Source organism: Miniopterus natalensis, chromosome 14 (assembly GCF_054644295.1).
Source record: "Miniopterus natalensis isolate mMinNat1 chromosome 14, mMinNat1.hap1, whole genome shotgun sequence".
NCBI classification, from domain to species: domain Eukaryota; kingdom Metazoa; phylum Chordata; class Mammalia; order Chiroptera; family Miniopteridae; genus Miniopterus; species Miniopterus natalensis.
This window is the reverse complement of record NC_142094.1, coordinates 14,071,974-14,092,728: the sequence shown is the minus strand read 5'-3', so window position 1 is coordinate 14,092,728 and position 20,755 is coordinate 14,071,974. Positions and strand designations below refer to the sequence as shown.

At 44.1% G+C, this 20,755-nt stretch overlaps 1 protein-coding gene across 4 annotated transcripts in view; it reads left to right on the top strand.

Moving 5' to 3' along the window:
* The first annotated feature begins 382 nt into the window (after positions 1-382).
* Positions 383-20,755, top strand: part of NRG3 (neuregulin 3) — a 953,370-nt gene continuing 932,997 nt past the window's right edge. For all 4 annotated transcript variants that reach the window (XM_087824121.1, XM_087824120.1, XM_087824119.1 and 1 more), the window contains exon 1: positions 383-1,232. In XM_087824121.1, coding sequence (XP_087680247.1) covers positions 383-1,232 — 850 coding nt within the window. The remainder of the gene's footprint in view (positions 1,233-20,755) is intronic.

Here is a 20,755-nt window from a genome sequence, read left to right as displayed (position 1 = left end):
CGGCAGCGGCATCAGCTTCAGCAGCAGCGGCAGCGGACGCGCAGCCCCGGCGCGCAGGAGGCCGCTCGGCGGGCAGCAGACGCGCCCCGCCGCTCCCTGACCGGCCGGCGGCGCCGGGCCCGCTCGCCCCTCTCCGCGCGCCTCGCCGCCCCCTCCCGGCCGCGTCCCCTCCCCCGCGCGCTCCCTCCTCCCCGCCCGCCGCCCGCCTCTCGGGGGGAGGGGCGTGGGGGCAGGGAGCCGATTTGCATGCGGCCGCCGCGGCCGCTGCCTGCGCCCGAGCCCGCCGCCGCCGGAGCCCGCGCCCGCGCCCGCGCCCGGCCGGCGCGGCCCCATGCCTCTGGCGCGGCCCTCGGGGGGGCGAAGGTGAAGACCGGCGCCTAGGATGAGTGAAGGAGCGGCCGCTGCCTCGCCACCGGGAGCCGCTTCGGCAGCCGCCGCCTCGGCCGAGGAGGGCACCGCGGCGGCTGCGGCGGCGGCGGCGGCGGGCGGGGGCCCGGACGGCGGCGGCGGCGAAGGGGCGGCCGAGCCCCCCCGGGAGTTACGCTGTAGCGACTGCATCGTGTGGAACCGGCAGCAGACGTGGCTGTGCGTGGTGCCTCTGTTCATCGGCTTCATCGGCCTAGGGCTCAGCCTGATGCTGCTCAAATGGATCGTGGTGGGCTCCGTCAAGGAATACGTGCCCACCGACCTGGTGGACTCCAAGGGGATGGGCCAGGACCCCTTCTTCCTCTCCAAGCCCAGCTCCTTCCCCAAGGCCATGGAGACCACCACCGCGACCACTTCCACCACGTCCCCCGCCACTCCCTCCTCCGGCGGCGCCGCCTCTTCCAGGACGCCTAACCGGATTAGCACCCGCCTGACCACCATCACGCGGGCGCCCACTCGCTTCCCCGGGCACCGGGTGCCCATCCGCGCCAGCCCGCGCTCCACCACGGCGCGGAACACGGCGGCCCCCCCGACGGCCCTGGCCACCACGGTCCCCGTCTTCAGCGGCAGCGCGCCGGGCTCGCGGCCCCCGGCGCCAGGAAGCCCCAGCACCCAGGCCATGCCCTCCTGGCCCACTGCGGCATTCGCTACCTCCTCCTACCTTCACGACTCCACTCCCTCCTGGACCCGGGCTCCCTTTCAGGACGCGGCCGCCGCCTCCTCCTCGCCCCCCGCCGCCCCCGCCGGCACCTCGCCTTCCTCCTCTGCCACCGCCGCGCCAGAAACGAGCACCAGCCCCAAATTTCGTAAGTAAACACTGGGTCTGAACTCTGGTCTGCTCCCGAGTTTCCTTTCCTTCCTCCTGCTGTCTTTTCCCCTCGCCGCCCGTCATCTGGCATCGCCCCCCTCCCCCCATCCCCACCCCACCCCACCCCACCCCACCCCACCCCAGGTTGGAGCACTTGGCGAGCTCAGGGGAGGAAGCAGGTGCCTGCCCGTTCTGGGTGCACGTGTGGGATGGGGGGTCGGAAGTGGAAGGAGGCTGCCGAGCTGCAGCGGCCCGGCTTCAGCGGGTCCCACGCGAGAACGCGTCTAGGTCCCCTCCGAGGGCTGACGCCAGAGCGGCGCCGCCGGGCTGCGGGCCCGCGGGCCAGGCCGGGGTGGGCAGGAAGGGGGAAGGGCCTCCCCTGCCCGCAGGACGGGGCGAGGGAGAGCAGATGCAGACTGACCAGCGCCGAGCCAGCGCGGGGAAGTTGTGCCCCTGTGGGCGGCGGAGGGCGTGGGCGCAGGGCTGGGTAGAGATGTTGGTGCCAAGAAGCTGGAGACGCTGAGAGCGGCCCTGACCCGGGAGGCGTCGGGAAGGGTTAATTTGAAGCTGTTGGGGGGAGGTGGGGAAAGGGGGCGGTTCAAAGCAAAGGGCTAAACTGATCGCCGCCCCCTCCCCCCCAGCCTGCCCTGGCGGTTCCACGGTGTAGAAATTGGTTCCGTGGAGGGTGAACGAACCAGGGGGGATCTGAAGGGGCCTTGCAGAGCTGCCGCCTCTAGGGTCCTGCGAGGAAGGAGTTCTTCCAGCTCTGCCAAGCATCTGCTTTTGTTCCTTTCCCAAAGGTGGGGTGTGAACCGAATCTTCCCGCCCCGTGTGCCTGAAAAATATAGGTGGAATGGACCGAGCTCTGTGCACGGAGGGGTGTGCACATCCAGCCCTTTTGAAACAGGTCACACTTGGAATGTGGCATCTTCAGCCTCTGCTCAGTTGCTGCCAGTATTGGCCAGTTTGCCCCAAGCGTGATAGCTTTCTATTGATTCGCATAGGAGGTGTATATTTCTCTCTATCCTTATAAATGTTGTAGGTGACTGACTGACCTCCCACCCCCTGTCCCTACCTTGTTCTGACCCTAAGGAAAGCTTAGGAAGCTTCTTAATCTGACTATTGATCAAGATATGGGAACAGTTTGTACAACCTGTGAAGGTTATTTAGGACAAACTCCCAGTCCGCCAGTTCAAGTTCTGTGCAAGGCTGTTCTCCCCAAACTGCCTGGTTATGTTGTCTTAATAGGGCATTTCTGTTGGGAGCCATAACATCTGGGGAAAAGGAAGCGTGCTCATGGTTAACTCTTCAGTAGAAATACCTCGGTTGCCTTCAGTCATCTGGTCATTTCTCATTTCCCTGACCTGTGGTCTTAGCCTGGCTGTTATTTAATCCTTGACAACTTTTTTTTTAAATTTAAGAGTTACTGTGTTTGGGTAAGGTCCAAGAAGGAAATTCCTTATGCCCTTCCTTACTCTGCTTTGGAAAAAAATAGGCTAGAAGATCCATTGGGAGACAGGGAGAAGGGGGGAAGGAGTGAATCTGCCACAAACCAGAATGGCAGTCGAACCGGTAACTTGCTGCTGCTGCTCTCTCCTCCGGCTGAAGCAGTCATTTCCGAGAACACCTCTTCTCAGGAGGTGTTCAGAGGCTTTTCTCAACAAATACAGCTTGAGTTTTGTGAAGGGATAAAGGGTTTGCAAGTGTATGTGTGAACATTTTCAGTGGGTTGAAAATATATGTGTCTATTCTAAAGACCCCAGATTTTTTATCTTCTCTCTTGATACAGTTGATAGGAATAATGGAGAGTGTGTGTGTGTGTGGGGGGGGCATGCACACAAGGGGGGAGGCAGGAGGATGGGATGGGGAGGTATTTCATGTTCTTTTTCAATTGGTTTCCTTGCATTTCGTTCGGAGATCTTTAAAGAAAAGCCCAAGGTAATTATTTCTACCCCTCCATGCTCCCTTCCTACGTTCTGTAGAAGGGAATGGCAGACTGTTTAATAAGTAATGATTATTGACAGGGCTCTCAGCCCCAAGGAAAAACGGGGAGGGATCTGTTAATGGTGTCATTGTTCACGTAGACACATAAGTAGTAGTTGTTTTATGCGTATCTGAAGCCCAGGTCTTGCTCTTTTTTAAACCTTTAATAAGAAGTCGAATTAAGGGGTAAAATGCAAGTGTGCAAATCCAGCAGAAACTGACCTGGTTTGCACGTATCAACAAGGGAAATTTCAGTGAAAGGAAGATTATGTAGCTTCCATAAAAGATGAGTTTAAATACATAGCTTGTATGGTAATTTAAAGAAAAGGTATAGTTTAATTATGTTTTTGGTCCAAGATTGCAGGATGATTAACAAACTGAAATAAAGATTTCAGATGAGGGATTTTCAACACTGCTACTGGGCTGAAGAACATCCTGTCTGTATTTATATTTTTCACTTGTTTCAATTATGTCATTTAAAGTTCCCAGGAGAGAAATTCCTCTTTGGAGTTCAGTAGGATTTTTTCTTTTGTCTTTCTCTTTTTTTCATGAAAGTCACGGATTGTATTGTAGCACCTATGGACAGCTAAGGATGCTGCTCTGCCTTTTTAAGTCTAACCAGTTTTGATGGCCAGGGTCTTTGCTCTTGACTCGAACACCTCGAGGCTTATAGAATGAATGTCTTTGTGCTCATCTTAGGTCAGTCGGAAGGATTCTGTGTATAAAGGCAGCACAGCTCTTTGGAGTAGAAGAGGCTGGTTCACTCTAGAAGAAACACTTGCTATGAATAATAGGGATTTTGCAAGCAGAAGCTATTTTGCCACGTGGAAGGCCCAGTTTAGAAATTGTTCCACATGTTCTGTAGGATCAGCGATAAGGTAATGTTGAACTTGAAAGGCAGAGGGAAAAGACGGGTTTGCCAATGGACTCTTCTCATCTTCTAGTCTTTTGACCAGAGCCAAGCCAAAACTTTCCACTGTTAATAGGATCTCTTGGATTCCCAGGGACTTGCCCAGGATTTGCCTTTTCCTTCAGACGCCTTAGAAACAAGTATCTTAAACATACTGCCGCTAGTAGATTATTGTACCAAAACCATCTTTGAAGCATTTTGCATCTGAACGTGTAGGTTAGTTTACAAATTTTCAAGCAAGGAGAGGTTCACTACAGACAGTGGAGGAACGGTGATTTTGACCAGTGTACAAACAGTCTGTTACATCACATTGGGTTGTGTTTTCAGACCTGGAACATGCATGTAGAATGTTGTCAATGCAAATATGAATTGTTATTTTACTCAGCAAAACGCACTGTCCAACAGGTGAAGGATAAGAGCCATTGGCTAAATTCAACTACTAAAGACAAAGAGCCGGTTTTAATGGGTGGTTCTTTTGGAAGGTACGAAGTTAATTCCAAATGAGTAAGATCTATCACAAATGTTGAATACTGTATTTAGTGAATAAGTAGATGTAAAATATAACATTGATGTTTAAACATGGTAGTGGGATAATATAACCAAGTCTATTTAAATAAAACTTAACCTCAACATGCCTTTTGTAATTTTGAAGAGAACCATTGATAACATTGACTGTTTTCCTGTCTATTCCTTTGAAACATCTTTAGTCTTTCAATAAGAGTACTCTTGGTTGCTTTAATAAGCAGCCTTAGATATAATTGGTTTAAATAAACTTACTGTAATACATTGTCCTGTGTCTATGTGAATGTGACCCTCAAGGGAATGTCAGCGTAGAAGGTACTGGCCCCAATCATGTATGGTAGCCAAAGCGAGAGGATTTGGAGCTCAAGATCAATATTTCTTATGAAATCCAATTGAGAGCTTTTTTATGAGCCCATGCTGCAACCTGAGTATGTTTTGATTTCCTTTGGCCTTAATACAGGATTATGAGACTTTCCCGCTTTAATCAATCTTACTGTACATTTCACTCTTTGGACACTTAGGTTGTACTTCATGGTCCAAACGGAAGAAAAAGGGGTGGGGTGGGCAGGCTGTTTTTAGGGCTGTATTTAATTTGGTCTCAGTGCATTATGACTGTGGTTTAAGCCTTCCTTTTCAGCTCCTCATGGCTGAGATAAGGGATTGGTAATGCTGTTGCTAATTGCGAGTCCTTGCTGCAGGTACGATTTGTGAATCCAGCCATCGCTGTATTTGTGGCGTTTTCCTGCTAGCTTTTTAAAATTTAGCAAGCTGTTGATCCACAAGCTTGTCAGACAGAAAGAGAAACAAGCAAACAAACAAACAAAGCTGGTTTGTGGCAACTTCTCTCTGTTACTATAGAAAACAGCCTTTCTAAATCCACGTTGGGACATGGGCAAGAGTGCTGGTGCAGAGTTTGAAACCAGTGCTATCCTGAGAGGTCTGGAGAGTAGAGGAACACAATCTCTCTTCCGTCTGGAACACTCCCGACCTTTCCTCCTCTCCACACCAGTGAGAAGAAGGCTGATTTTCATTTTGCTTCCTTTGTAGAAAGCCTTTCCTTCTAACCTCTCAGATCCAGTGCCAAACATATCTCAATTTTCTATCAGGGATGTTGAAAATGGAACATGAAAGTTGGCCCTGAAATATACAAGAGCAAGGGAAGAGCCATAAATCTAAGTCTGCAAAATGCATTTGAATTGCTTATGAATAGAGCTGAAATTCATTCTTCTCGCTTTGAATTTGTTTTTATCTTCAGACTTTTGTGTTTGGTGAGGCACAGAGCTGGTACTGTGCTGACAAATACCACTGAGACATTTTGAGATCCTGGAAATTTTACTTGTCTACATGCTGGAAAGTGTTTCTTCTAGAAGCATGTATATGGTGAAGGCAGGAGGGCGGAATAGACTCAGTGTAAAGCTTTGTAATATCAGGATGAAAACATATCTAAACAGATGTTTCCCATTCATACAACTACTGAGAGTCTTAGGACACATGCTTAGTTTGGATTTCCATTCTCGCCTTTCTTTCATCGAGGACTTCATGTTCTCCTGCCTTACCCGATCTTGCATGGAATTGAATCATGACTCTGTCTGAAAGGTCCTCACAGACTTCTTAATTGTTTTAAAAATCAGTCCCTTTGGTAAGATTTGTTAGATTGTTTAAGTTGATGTGGAAAGTTAGGAAAATATTTTCTTCACCCATTTAGGCAGTTGAATTATTTAACTGTCCTAGTTCTTTATTTTTAAAATTTAAAAATTTTTTTAAGGGATTCCAAAAACTTGTTGGAAGACTAATGGCCATTTGTTATCCCACGTAGATTAGTATTCCAATCATACTAGTGTTGATAGCACTTAATTAAAGTCCACAAAAAATTGTACAATTGAACATAAGCTATTATATCTTTTCATATCATTTTGTTGTTTTCATAATACATGTCAAGTGTTTCGGTTTTTGAATTCATCTTAATGAATATTTAACATTGATTTGGGGCATTGAAATACTGGTAGTTAATTGGTTAATTTAAAAAGTCTATAAAAGTAATGGTTTAAAAAGCAGAACATTAAAATGCAACTTAAAATGTGTACAGCGGCCATTCTCCCTATCTTAATGTAGGGCCAAGGCCTTTTTTTGTTTTTGTTTTTTAACTTTATTTTTATTTTTGACATTACTATAGATCCCCCCCACCCCACCCCACCCCCCGTTTGCCCATCTCCACCCAGTCCCTGCCAGCCCTTCCCTCTGGCCATCACCACACTGTGGGTGTCTGTGTCTGTGGGTTATGTGGCCAAGCCTTTTTCTGGATTATGTATTTATTTAATCGTAACATCTTTTCTGTTTTTCTTCTTTTCATAAACCTTACCTCTAATTACCTGATTCTTCCTTAAAGACACTTGTGAAGGAATCTGAACCCAGACTCTCCATAGGTACAATATACACCTGCCCTGGAATCTTTTAGTTTTCTTGCCCATATAATTCAAAATAATTTTCTCCTGCTTTTTTAAACAGCTCACCATTTGGAATTTTTTCCAAGCATTCAACTACATTTTAATGGAAAATACAGTTATCTTTCATTTCCAAAATTATATATCATTGGCTTACATAAAATTGAACAAAATTACACAATTACAATAAGAACAACTGGCATGAACAGGTTTGTGACCCTGGCTGAGTGTTGGTAAGCACTCAGCCCAGCAGGCGGTTGCAGATCTGCGCAGGCCTGGCGGTGACCTTCTCCCCGCGTTCATGGCACTGAGGCGTGGTGATGGAGCTGACTCAAGGGACGTAGGTTGAGAAAGTGACTCCTTTAGTAGGTTACCTATGGAAAATGTGAGTCAGTCATGACCTTATTTTTTAGAGGCTTTCGTGGGAGGGTGACAAAGATTTGTGTGTGTATGTATATGTATATATATTAAAAACAAACAAAAAACCTGTAGCCTTGAATCCTGTGATAACTATGCAACCTCAAAGAACCGAATTAATGTCTTTGAACTTGAACTTCCTCTCCTGGGATAATGACGGCAATGATGATAACTCACCTCTTAAACCACTTGTAAAAGAGCTTGTAAACTGTAAAACCTCCACTGTTTTAATGTCAACAGAAATGGGAAGTGGACAGATTCGGTATTTTTATCCAAGAACTCATCAGACCACTGAGTTCAGTTGAAATACTGGAGCTGGTTTGCCACCAAGCCTGAAGGATCTTCCATCACAATGAGAGGCTACTGCTCTTGCATGCTCTGAGACCTCCCCCGGTCCCTCTCAGACCTGGCACACATCGGAAACCTACCTCACATTGCCTTGAAAGTTCACTCACAAACTACAGCCCACCATTTCTCATCCTTTGCTTGGTAGATGTTTTTTACAGCCTGTTTTGGACATACGTTTATCAGAGAGGAGTTGAAATTGTGGGGAAAATGAGAGTGTCGGATTAACTGGACATCTGAAATCCATAGAAATCTGAAAATTCTTGATAAATGAAAGAATGCCTCTTGGCTCCCTTTGGCTCCTTTCCCACACTGTTTTACTCTCATTGAGTCTTTGGAGTTTGAAGAGAACTTCAGTAAAAACAGGCGGTTGTGCATTGCATTCTGTTCCCCTCTGAATTTAGGAGTTACCATGATTTAGGTTTTAGAGGATTAGTTGCTTTCATTCACCAAAGAGCTCTTTCAGGTGTATGCCTTTGCACTTTGGGGAACTTCAATATTAACATTTTGAAAATATCTTGCTTTAAGTCTGCATTGCTTGGCATTGGTTGCAGACTTCATCCTGTATTAGATCTCAAAGTATTACTTTTCTATTATTATAAGCCTTTATTTTTCAAGACATGTTGGTGATTGTACATAAATCATACATTTCCATGCCCAGGCACACAAAAAAAAAACTATTCAGAAACAAGCCTTCAAGGAAATTCAGAATTAAGTTTAATAATACAAGTTTAACAGCTTCCAGTGATACGATTTTGTCTTTGAGGCCTTTTCCTAGAAGGCACAGTGTGGATCATGGATGCTGTATATAGGCTGTGAGAGTATATATTGAAAATAAAGATCATCTGAATCTGTGCAACTTCTTTGGCATTAATACATTAGAGGTAGGGTTATGAGTATAGAATTTTTATGCCAAGCATTTGATGGATGTTCATGAGCGTATCAGCCCGCCTGCCAAGATACTCTTCCCATGACCACATGTGACTGCACAGTCTTCATGTGGATTGCCAGGGAGTTTAAAGTTCACTAGGAGAAAAGTGACACCTCCTCATCAGGTTGGGGTCTGATTCTGTTGACTTTTGTGCCTGGATTTTTTTGTTTTAGAAATATGCAAGGGTTATTCACAGAATCTGTCTTGGAAGGGGCCTGAGAATTGTGGTAATAATAGAAACTAGAGCTGTCATTTGTGGAGTTTCACTGTGTGCCAGCAGGACCAGCCCTTTGCATCCTTTGTTATATTTACTTATTGAAACAAGGACTCAAAGAAAATTGTCTAGGCCTGCAGCATAGGCATGATTATCTCAATCATGCAGGGGATTGAGCTGGGCTTAGGGTAGCTTTATAATTTGTCTCGGACATGCTCAAGTGGCATAGTTTGAAGGATCAGGAAGATCAGAACATCATTTTACAGGTAATCTCTCCCACCCCAAATCCTAACCCGTGGATAAGTATGGCCATATCAGTGTACACTGCCTCTTTCATGCCTGTAGCCCATCGACTATGGCATATGGCATTGTACACTCCATAAGTGGCACAACTGCTCTTTCCTTCTTTTTTGCTGTGGTAAAGGGGAGCCTTTTTTCTCCAGGGAAATCGCCCTGTTTTTCAGTCCACAGAGAAACTTAGGGATCTCTCCACAAAAGATAGTGTATTCCTCTACACTTCCATTCCTTGATCTTCTTAACTGTTTCCCCTGTAGCTGCTTGCACGTGATTCAATAGCACACTGACAGTTACAGACTCTCTCTGCCTCCTAAAATCTAGCCCAAAGTGTCTTCTCCGCCCATTCCAGATTTGCTTTGATTATAATAGTTACTGCATCTTCTGAGATTGGCCAATGAAATGTGTCGTAACGTGTGGACACTCAAATACTGGTCCTACTAAATAAATGCTAGGTGTTGCACCATGTGCTGGGTCTCCTGCAGAGCATCTGAATTCCTCTTGGCACCGTGTACAAGGTACCCGTCTTTGACCAGCCAATGGTCCTAAGAAGAGGAATATCGGTTAGCCCCTGGTCGTCTACCAAGGATACCACAAATTGGACCTGATCATTCCTTATTTGACATTTCTGTGTAGCAAAGGTCATGAAGAAAAATATTCTCTTGGTTGAAGTGAAAGATGGTTGGGTTTTCTACTTTTGCAGACTCATAAGACAGAAATAAGTCAAATACCAACATTGGGTTATACACCCTTTGAATGGCCATGCTGCAGGATTGGAACACTGGAATGCCAAGAAGCCCGTATTGTCAAAATTCTGCAAGATGATGCATGAATCCTGTGTACTAAGAATGACAGCTGTGCTCATAAAGAAGAGGGGAAATGAGATTGCTTACCCAAATTTATTGTTAAACAAAAATTTTTGTCAGCATGATGGCAAAATCTTCAGACTCTAGGAAATAAGAAAGTGCGAGATGGGTGCAGGAATGCTTATAAACACTCCCGACTGAATTCTGTTGAACTGAGTTTTCAGTATGAGACTGTGTCTGAGTTGAAAATCTGGTAAATGTTCACTTCATACTAAATAGCCCCAGTTGGTAGGGTTTTTGCCTTCACCAAATGAAAGGTGTGTTTATCTAGTATTACATGTTTCATTAGCTCCCTGTTTATGACAGTTGTTGTATTTAAATAGTATGCACACCAATGAATTAGTTGTGGTTCCTATTAGAACTAAGTTGATTACTCTGTATGTACTCCATAAAGATAAATCACTTAAAACATGCTTGTTGAAGAAGTAGTAGGCAAATTTAAAGGAGAATATATTTATATGTCCATAAAAACTTGCACTTGGGTTGTTTCCCATGTGGTTTTACATTCTTATTCCACAGTACAGTCATTGAAACTGAAAAATTGCAGTGTACATTTTGGGTATGATTTTTCATAAGACGGTTAAAAGAAATTTACTCAGAGAAGAGCATGGAATTTTTTAGTCAAATATTCGGCAAGTGTATGTGCATTTGTACGTGTTAGGTTAAAATAAAATAATAAAATAAATTTTACCCATATAATAGGTTAAATTGAGTTTTAGTAATTTTAAATATATTGGAAAATGTTTGTTATACGATTATCTAAAACTCTGGGTGGGAAATTATGTTAGATGCCAGTTATACTAAGCTACGTAGGTTAATAGATTTAATGTATATTAACTGTGTTCAAAGGAAGTAACCAAGTTGTTAATGGGGGCGATTTCCGTGTTGTGGAATAGGAATGCTATTTTACTTACTGTGTTTTTGCTCTATTTTCTAAGTGTATCTTTTAATAGGCATGAATTATCTCTCTAATTAGAGATTTTTAAATTTTTGAAAAAGTAGAGAATATGCCTCATGAATCAGAATCAGTTCAATTATTGGCCTTGGTTCTGTGAAGACTTTCTTTTTTGTCTAAGAGTTTGTGCCTTAATTGGTGGTGTCAGCATTAAAGTGTTGACTGAGTTGGGTTCCTGCTATGGAATGCAGATGTGCAGAAATGCAAACTCATTTCATTTGCTCATGGTAAATATTTCCTTATTGAAGGCAGAGTGTCTCACCCTAGGCCTTGCTTGAACTGTTAGCTTTGACCTTAGAGGAATAAAGAAGATGGAAGTTTAATGAGTTACTTAATGGCTCTTCAAGTCTTCAGATGTGGGGCAGTCTTTAATTAAATAGTATTGTTGTAGATGGATATAGCTGATAGAAATCAATCACTTGTGTGTATAATAACCAGTTATCTGGTCTGTTTTAAAGAGCAAATGAAAGGAAAATGCAAAGGCTAGTTTGTAGTGCTGGGTCTCAGAAGGGAGGGCTTCGGTCACATTAAAACGGGTAGAAGGACCAATTCAGAGATGTACTAGATTCTGTAAGGCTGTCACAGAATCACAAGGTGTTAATTCTAATGATACAGTCAGGTGGTCGGACTACAGATAAATTCCATAGGCTGTGGGAGGTGGTGATTTATAGGACACATAACCCCTTAATTTGGTGATGAATTGTGTTCACATTCTTTAGGATAGCTCACATTGGCGAGCAAAATGAGTCAGAACACAAAATGCTTCTGTTTATATAATGTTCAATGTTAGAAGTCAAGATAGTGATAATCTTTGGGGAGGAGGCAGGTAGTAAATGGAAGGAGACCTAAGACATGAGGCCTTAGGGTACCCAGCCTGCTTCTTGATCTGAGTGTTAATCCCATGGAGGAGTACTCAGAGTCAGAATTCTTTGACCTGTATGCCTATGATTTGTGTACTTCTGGTCTACATCGATACAAACTTGAAAATACAGGAGGGATATTTTGAAACAGCCCTTTGGCCTTTACTTTGTGCTACCAGGGTGGTGGCCTGAGTTTATGGGTTTTTCTGTTTACAGACACTGGATGTAACTCTTGTTGATGCCTGGAAGCCTAAGAGACTTAGAGGGCCTTCCGGCTTCAGCAGCTTCCTTTGTTCTCAGGATTACAGCTTAGTGAGACACCAGGCAGATGCCCACAGTCCTGTTCAGTTTAAGCCTTTCTGAGTGCATACTTTGTGGCTTTATTCTGTAAAACTTTCTTTCACCACATCTGGCGTGTTTCTGATACAGTGTGAGTTACCACATTTTTCACAGGTTTTACACGTGCGAAGCCACACTTGTGTCTGAGACTGTCACAGCCTGGGAGCGTTTGGGTGCGTGATACACAAGAAAGATAATTAATCATCTGCATTTATGGTTTTGTCGAGAAGACCCGAACATATGTTTTAGGGAATAATTAAGTGCTGAAGTGTGTGATTTCAACTGAAAAGCATATTTGGCCATTTCAGAAAGTAGTAATCAGAGCGGACATAGGTAGATCATTGAATGGGAGAATTTATTTAGGCAGAGAAATGGGGAATTGAGGCCAAGGGAGCAAAAAGGCATTAATAAGGTAGCAGTGTACATGTAGCCACCGGGGTGGGAGCCTGCGGTGGTCCGGTCCGATGGGCAGAGAGGGTAGGTTCTCTTTTTTAATTAGGGAGTCTGCCTCGCCTCTTCCTTAGGTCGGGCCTGATTGAGGAGGAGGGCTTGAGAGGACATACCCGGGCTTTATGGGAAACACAGTCAGGGTTGGTGCAGGGAACTGGCACAGTATCTGAATAATTGTCAGAAGCTGCAAGGTCTCTAGGATGATTTCATGGGAGGAACAAACAGCAAATTCCAAAGACTCCCTGAGGCTCATTTGTCCCAGATCATTTAAAGATATGGTCCTTGACGTGTGCTGAATATTTTTAAGTATTGACTTTATTCCAGTGCCTCTGCAAAGTGCTGCAAGAAACAGTAGAATTGCTAAGTTCTAAAGTGTTTAGTTTTTCCATAGTCTCATCAACACAGCCCTAGATTTAACCCAAAATAGTAGCTTTTGAATATCTGAACAGTTGCAAGGAGAGATGGAAGGAGGGTAATGAGAAAAACTCTTGAATTTACCACGTCACCTAAATTAACCTGTGACTCCATCAGGTTTTTCAGAGGCAAAAACGACTTTGTCCATTGATGGCCATATCACCCTCTGGTTTCACCTGTGGCTCTCTTTCCAGAAGCCACTCAGCACCTTTTGGGATCACCTGCTGACACTGCAAAGCACTCAGAAGACACTGGCTCTGGGGTTCCCTGAATGCACCCCTCACGTGGCGAGGAATGAGAGGGGGAGGTGGCTGCCGCCTCAGGGACCCCAGAGATGGAAGATGGGCCTGTCATAAGATGAGGCTCTCACTGGGCCTGCCAGAGAGCTCCTGCCAGAGAGGGAAGGGCTGCGCCCGCTCATCTGCATATATCAGCAGCTAAAATTAGTTGTCACCCACTTTGCTCCTGGTGAAGGAGAGCCTCATATTAGAGCCAGATTCATCACTCCAGCCCGCTTCCTGGGTTGCCCGTTGTTACCAGGCAGAGGGGCTGTAACACTGTGTAAGTGCAGATGTTAAATTAGTATTAATAGCCAGCGGCGTCTCTCCTTCTCTGTTTTTCACTGATCAGATAATTTTCACTGGTGTCAACATTTATAAGAAGCCAGCTGACTTAGGCCAATGCTGTTTGCTTGGGATATTTTCAGTTTATATTTTATATTTTTAATTTAGATAAGGGTAAATGTTTCTAGTTATTCGTTTGGGTCTCCGTGTATATGATCAGAAGAGGTTTCTCTAAAGGAGGGAAGCAGAACTGTGGATGGGGTCTTAAGGAAGTCAGCATCAGATCTGTGTTTCCCCTTCTTTGTCTGGTTTTGGAGGCTTCTCTGTGACCTGTGATACCACAGTGATGCTCATCTTTCATTGTGAGCAGCTCCGAGTAATTTATGATAAATAATGAAATGCTGTTTCCGACAATGCACTGCAAATGGCTGAGTGTTGTAAAAGTCTAAAGAGCTCTATTACTTCTAAATGACCAGATAACACAGGAACGTTAACCCTAAAGAAAAATGGCCCCGTCGAGCTTGCTGCTTGCAAAGCACCGTGTGTCCTGCCGGCACCTGGCGGTAGGCTTTCTGCATCTGGCCGCTGCAGGATTGGCGTCTGAACAATTCCTTCCAGAACGGCAGCGAGAGGATTATGCCTTTCGCCTAGCCGAGCTGGCTGGGAGCAAGAGCCATTCATTTATTTCGACCGGGGAAAGGGAGAAACTTGCAAAATTCGTTTACAACTTGAAATCCTTAATTGAGTTATAAAAAATGGTATCAGTGGTAAGGACTTTCAGTGCTAGGATGCAGCAACTTAAATATTTTGTTTGAGCAAAAATATTGAAAACATATTAAAGGGCACACATTACCGTAATTTCATCAGAACACACTTTATAGATGCTTGACATTTTTTCAAAATTAACTCCTATCACGACATTTGCACTCTCTCCCTCTTACCCACATGTACAAAAATGGAGGCATAGCAAAGGTATATCCAGTTTGCAAGTCTCAACTCCCTTGTATCGTACAATGTGTCATTACAGTTGTTAAGTGTTCGCAGTGAATGTGTGTGTGCTCATCCCGCTTGCCATAAAATAGCGGCATCTCTAAGTGGTGGTGTTGGAAGACTAATTGCCAGGTACAGAAAGTCTTTATGTGCTACACTCCTGTTGTGAAAATTGAATTAGATTGCCAGGCAGTGAGGCTTTATGCTGACAGGAGAGTCTCTTTGTGAGCAAACCGTAGAGAAGGGCGATCTTGGGCCAGCCATTCTTGTAAAATCACTTTGCAGAAGTTCACCGCTGACTTTCCCCACATTTCCCCAGACAGTGCTACTTTGCCGGATGAGATTATCTGTGCCCCCTGCTAGAACTTCTTTCTTTTCTCAAAACATCAGCTCCCAGTTACGAAGTGAGTGGTATAAAAATAGCTGGCACGTGCTGCACTTTGGGCAGAGTAGCCCAGCGGCTCCGTCAGTTTCCTTCCACGGCTGTGCCAGGAAGTTCACGTTCATCTTCAGGTATCACATGCAGTTAGTTGCACCTCTGAACCTTCCCAAAGTAGAGATGTTTTTGTGTCGGGAAGATCAGGCTGTTTGAATGTTTGATAGCGGTTTTGCTTTTGATGGAGAGTGGCTGCCGCGTGCCCTGGGGGAGAGAGATTCAAAGAAGGAAAGCTGTTCCCCGCGGCCTGTTGGGTGATCGGGATGGTGCAGCCCGGGACCCTCCCGTCCCTGCGGGTTTGGTGTGGGTACCGGTGTGGCATCAGCCGTACCGCCCACGTTAGGTGCCTGAGCAGCGACTCGGGAGCTTGTAGGCAACGCAGGCTTTTTTATCTGCATACCTCTACCTACCGCTTCCACTGTGATGCTCCACCGTGTTGTCAACCGTGAACAAAGGAATCTGATGGACCGGAGGTGACGTCCAGGGACGCCGGGGAGTTTTACCTTAAGGGAGGCTTCTCTTCCTTTGCTTACTCTTGGTAATTGTTACTTTTTTTTCTTAGCTTCCAAGGAAGATTGGAAATAAGCTAATTGGAAGAATGATTTCTAAGGGGAGGAGAGTAATTATAGCAGGGTGGGAAGGCCACTGGACCTGTTTGGGAATGTAGCCCAGCTCCGGCTCCCGGTTCTCAGAATTGGAATCTCAGGCTGCCTCTATAAATGCGGCTGCTGGAGGAGGCATTCCCCGAGCCTCCTGGGGCAAAGATCTCCTGAGACAGAGTTCTAAATTTGAGATGAAAATCTTAGTGGAATTTTTTTATTGTTACCCCCCCACAAAGGTTATTTGTTTTTTTTTAAAATATATTTTTGGTAGGATATTTTGCAGTTCAGCGTTTAGTAATACATGTTTCTGTGTGCTAGCAATGGGGGGAGTGATTATGTCCTACAGTCCTGTGAACTTGTTTACAGCTTTACAAAGAATTCCTTATCCCATGACAGATATAGAGCTTGGTAGCCAGCTGTAGGTCTATTATTGCAAAGTATATATGTATCTATATGTATATATGTGTGTGTGTGTGTGTATATGTCCATATATTTCATATTATATACATATTAAAGTAAATTGGTCCAAAAATAGAGGTATAATGAGACCTAGAGGAATTATTAGCACACACAAAATGTTTTGTTTGAAAGTATAAATAAATTCCTCTAGTTCTAGATATAATTATAATACCTTTCTCCCTTCATTAAACAGAATTCCTAGTTGCTAAACTTTACAGTGTTGCAAGAAAAACAGAGGACTAAGTAATGGCATTTCTAAGGCACTGTTATAAATGTCTTCATGTAACGCACTGCGTGTTGGTTGGTATGGGCATTTTGATATCAGAATGTGGTTCTGTCTATTGGTTAGAACACAGCTCTGAGTTATGACAATGTCAGGGTGACAATTCAAATTCAAGGTGGCTAGTGTTAATATTTTATATATTTTTTGGAGCACCTTCCACTTTATTATTAAACAGGGCATGTTTACTCTAGAAAATTAGAAGATACAAGCAATAAGATGAAAGTAAAAGTCTGTAGTTCTACCACCCAGAGATAATTATTATAATCTTTTTGTTAAATATCAGCCCATTTTTTTGCTCTATGAAATGTATATTTTTTGCAAAAATGAAATTTTATTCTAATACTCTTTTATCTATCGTTTTGCACTTTATGTTAAAGTATTTCTAGGTCAAAATACCTGAAACCCTATCTTTAATGGCTTTGTGCTGAAGTATATTGACATACTAAAATATAAGGAGCTCATTACCTTTTGAGAATTCAGTTTGTTCCAAATTGGTCATTATTATATAAAATTCAGTCACATAGTGGAATGGAAACTTTTGACCAGTATATATGCCCCCCAAAAAAGTTTACTTTAGACATAAGTTTACCAATAAAACAAAATTATAGACATTTTGAAGAGTTATAAAGGAAGTTATTATTAAGCCAAAAGCTTGCCTATTTCTTCTTGTATTTTTCATGTGTTTTTAAAATATTTCTTCCAGTTTTATTGAGAAATAATTGACATACATCACTGTGTAAATTTAAGGCATACAGCATGCTGATTTGATTTTTATGTATTGTAAAATGATTAGCACTATAGGTTCAACTAACATTCGTCTTCTCATATAGATGCAATAAAAAGAAAAGAAAGGAAAAAAATTTCTTCTTGTGCTGAGCACTCAGGATTTATTCTCTAACCTATTTCCCATGTGTCATACAGCAATGTTAGCTGTGGTCCTCGTGGCCTATGCTACATCCGTAGGTCTTATTTATCTTATTATTGGAGTTTGTACCTTTCGACTATCTTCTTGCTCTCCTCCCTCCCACACCTTCCGCCTCTGGTAACCACCGTCTGATCTGTTTTTCTATGATTTTGTTTTCAGTTTTGTTTTTTGTTGTTTTTTTTTAGATTCCACATATAAGTGAGACCATACAGTGTTTATTTTTCTCTGTCTTATTTCACTTAGCATAATGCTTTCAAGGTTCACCCATGTTGTTGCAAATGGTAGGAGTTTCTCGTTTTTTTTTGTTTGTTTATGGCTGAGTAATATTCCATTGTATATATGCACTATAGCTTTTTTACCCATTTATCAATGGATGGACACTTAGGCTATTTCTCTGTCTTAGCTATTGTAAATAGTGCTGCTGCGAACATGGGGGTTGCAGATATCTTTGATTTCATTTCCTTTGGATATAGTCTCAGAAGTGGAATTGTTGGATCACAGGGTAGTTCCTTTTTATTGTTTTCCCTAGTGGCTGTACCAATGTACAATCCCACCCCAAAACTTCCATTTTAAAAACCTGAATTCCTATGTTCTCATTCACATACTTGCCATTACAGTGTCAGAATGTCCTTTCTTTCCATACCTCCCCCCCTGTGTCATGGGTGTTACATGCCATGGACAACAAAACCAACCAACCACCCAACCAACAAAAGAAACCTTTGCCAACCAGCTAGTTTAAAATAGTGTCTTGTTGTGCTCTATCCTGTATTTCTTTAATTATGAGTGACAGTGAACACTGTTAGATGGTTATTAAGTGGAAGGTGGGGCTCGTTGGGGAGGCCTGTGAGCGTTTCCTGTCTGCGGGTTATCCACGGCTTGAGCGCAGCCCAGGATGCTTTAGGGGTGAGGTAAGGCCTGGAGGCCCTAAAGCTGCCTGGTGTAACTTAATAACAGCGTTTTCCCACCCTTAAACCCAGAAATAGTGTTGCAGGTAGAAGGTGGGTCATGGTAGTGAGGAGTCAGCAAATAAGGGATCAAGTGCGGCTGTTCTTGACTAAGTGACCTTAGGGGCTGGAGCATCTCAGGTTATTTGGCATCGGTAGAGCCACAGCACTAAATGTTAACCTGCACTTACATAGTGAAATTCTGATCAGGAACGCTGTTTGAACCCACACTTACACATGATCAAAAACAGTAGTAATTTCTGACAGTCCAGAGGACTTAAATGCTAACCTTCCCTGTGAGTGTAGATGGTGCGGGGGGGGAGGAAGGGGACTGGCCCAGCTCCTTCACCCCTGTCATTTCCAGGGCATGCTCAGCATTCTGCTCTCTCAGTTTATTTCCACTGTCCTGCTCCATAATGTGGATGTTGGGACTGAGATGAGGCTCAGCTTCCAGGGAAGAGCAGCGTAAGCCGCTCTGTACCTGCGCCTTGTGACAGCCACTGCCTCCAGCAGCCACGGCCTGCTGTTCCCATTAGGAAGTGCCATGGAAACCCAGGGAGCTCCAGCAGCGGTGGAGAGGTGGGGGAGCGCCAGATCACTAAGTGACACCGGATTTTCAAATGTCACATTATTAAAATAGAACCACCTGAGAAAGAGCAGGGCCACACCAACAGCCTGTAGCTCCCTGTGTTTTGGTGTCTGCTTTCCTTTGGCTCAGTCCTCTCCATGACGAGCAGGGAGAGTCAGGGCCTCACTTACCTGCATGGGTTGGTTTGGCCGAGATGCCCCCGCTAGGGTGTATCACTAACACTCAACCCAGACATTGGTAAATGCTAATGGCACCTCCAGACGGATCGACCTGCATATTCAGAGTATTGGTCCAGATACCCTCAGCCATCCTAACCTCAGCTGTCTGAAGGGCACCCCCACCAATTCAGTCTGGTGGACTGGTGGATTTCATTTCATGTGGATGTTAACTCTGTTTTGTTTTCCACTTTCTGATGCTTACCATCTAATTAGGTTGAAAATCAGCAATTAGAATTGAAATGCTTATAATAGTTGTTTTTCTTTTGATCATGGCTACTCTTTTAATGATGTGATTTATACTCTGTGTGTGCGCACGTGTGTGTGTGTGCAAACACACACTCTGTAGAAAGAGCAGAGGATGTTAAGTCTAGAAGAATTCATGTTTTGCTTCCTATTAGATACCTGGGTTTCGTGGAGTCTGTCTCCATGAGTCTTAATGTCCTCATTTTCAAAAGCTGAGATAATGGCTCTTTTTTAGCACGTAAGACTGCTGTGACAGCTACAGATACCAAGCCATCTTATAACCAAGGTGCTGGACAGTTTGCTAACTTACGCGTTGGAAACCAGAGGATGTTTGGATGCATGAGAATTGGAGCAAATTGAAATCATTATGAGAGGCTGAATATCATTTATGTTATGAGCTAATGTTTTCTTTTTGGGAGCTAAATTTAATCTTAAATATTTAGTTTTGTCCTTAGGAACTGATGGTTTGAAAACAAATTCAAGCTGGAAAGCACCGTGGAGAGGAAGAGAAAGCTGCTATGAAAATGTAAATCCCACTACAGTGGTAACTAGGAAAATACCAGATTCCAGGCATCTGGATGTGCAGTTCTCTGTCTTTGAGGAAGGCAGCCTCAACCAGCGCGTGCTTTCAGTCTGGCGGCCCCGGACCTGTGGGGTGCTCAGTTGGACACCGAGCTCAGTGTCAATCTCTGATGTCTCAATTTCTGTCACACTAAACAGAGCATGAGGGGAAGTGCCTGTGAAGAGCCCTCTCTCTCATTTTCTCACTATCCCATCTCATGCCTTTTCTCTTCAGGTTGATTGCTCTTAAGAACCAGTTCTCAATGCTGAGCAAAGAATGCTCTTCCAAAGTGTTTTTCCCCCCCAAAGTGTGTCTTGATAGACTCTGCAAACTATTAAGTGAGGTTTTATATGCTGAGATAAAACAAGATGATTCCTGTTTCTGGAGAAAGCTAAAATTCATGTCACTGACTTTTTCTTACCGCTCATTTTCCTCTTTCCATATAAATATTAAAAAAAAAAAATCAGATATAGTAGTAGAATTAATTTCCACAGAATCAGAATTTAGGGCTTTGTTTCCTTCTGTTTATATTGAAACATTGTGTGATAAAGTGTTTATTATGGCTCGGGGGGAACAAACCTGTTCTGATAAGTTAGTGACGTGAGCAGGCGTGCTTATTAGCTCGTCTCCCACGCATCCACATCACAACCCTTCAGTTTTCAGTGACTTACTAAGCACCTGCTATTTCCCAGGTATTGTTTTGGTCCCTGGCTGCAGGGATGCAGTGGACAGATGACTCAGGCACTGTTCCCCTGGAGCTTCTGGA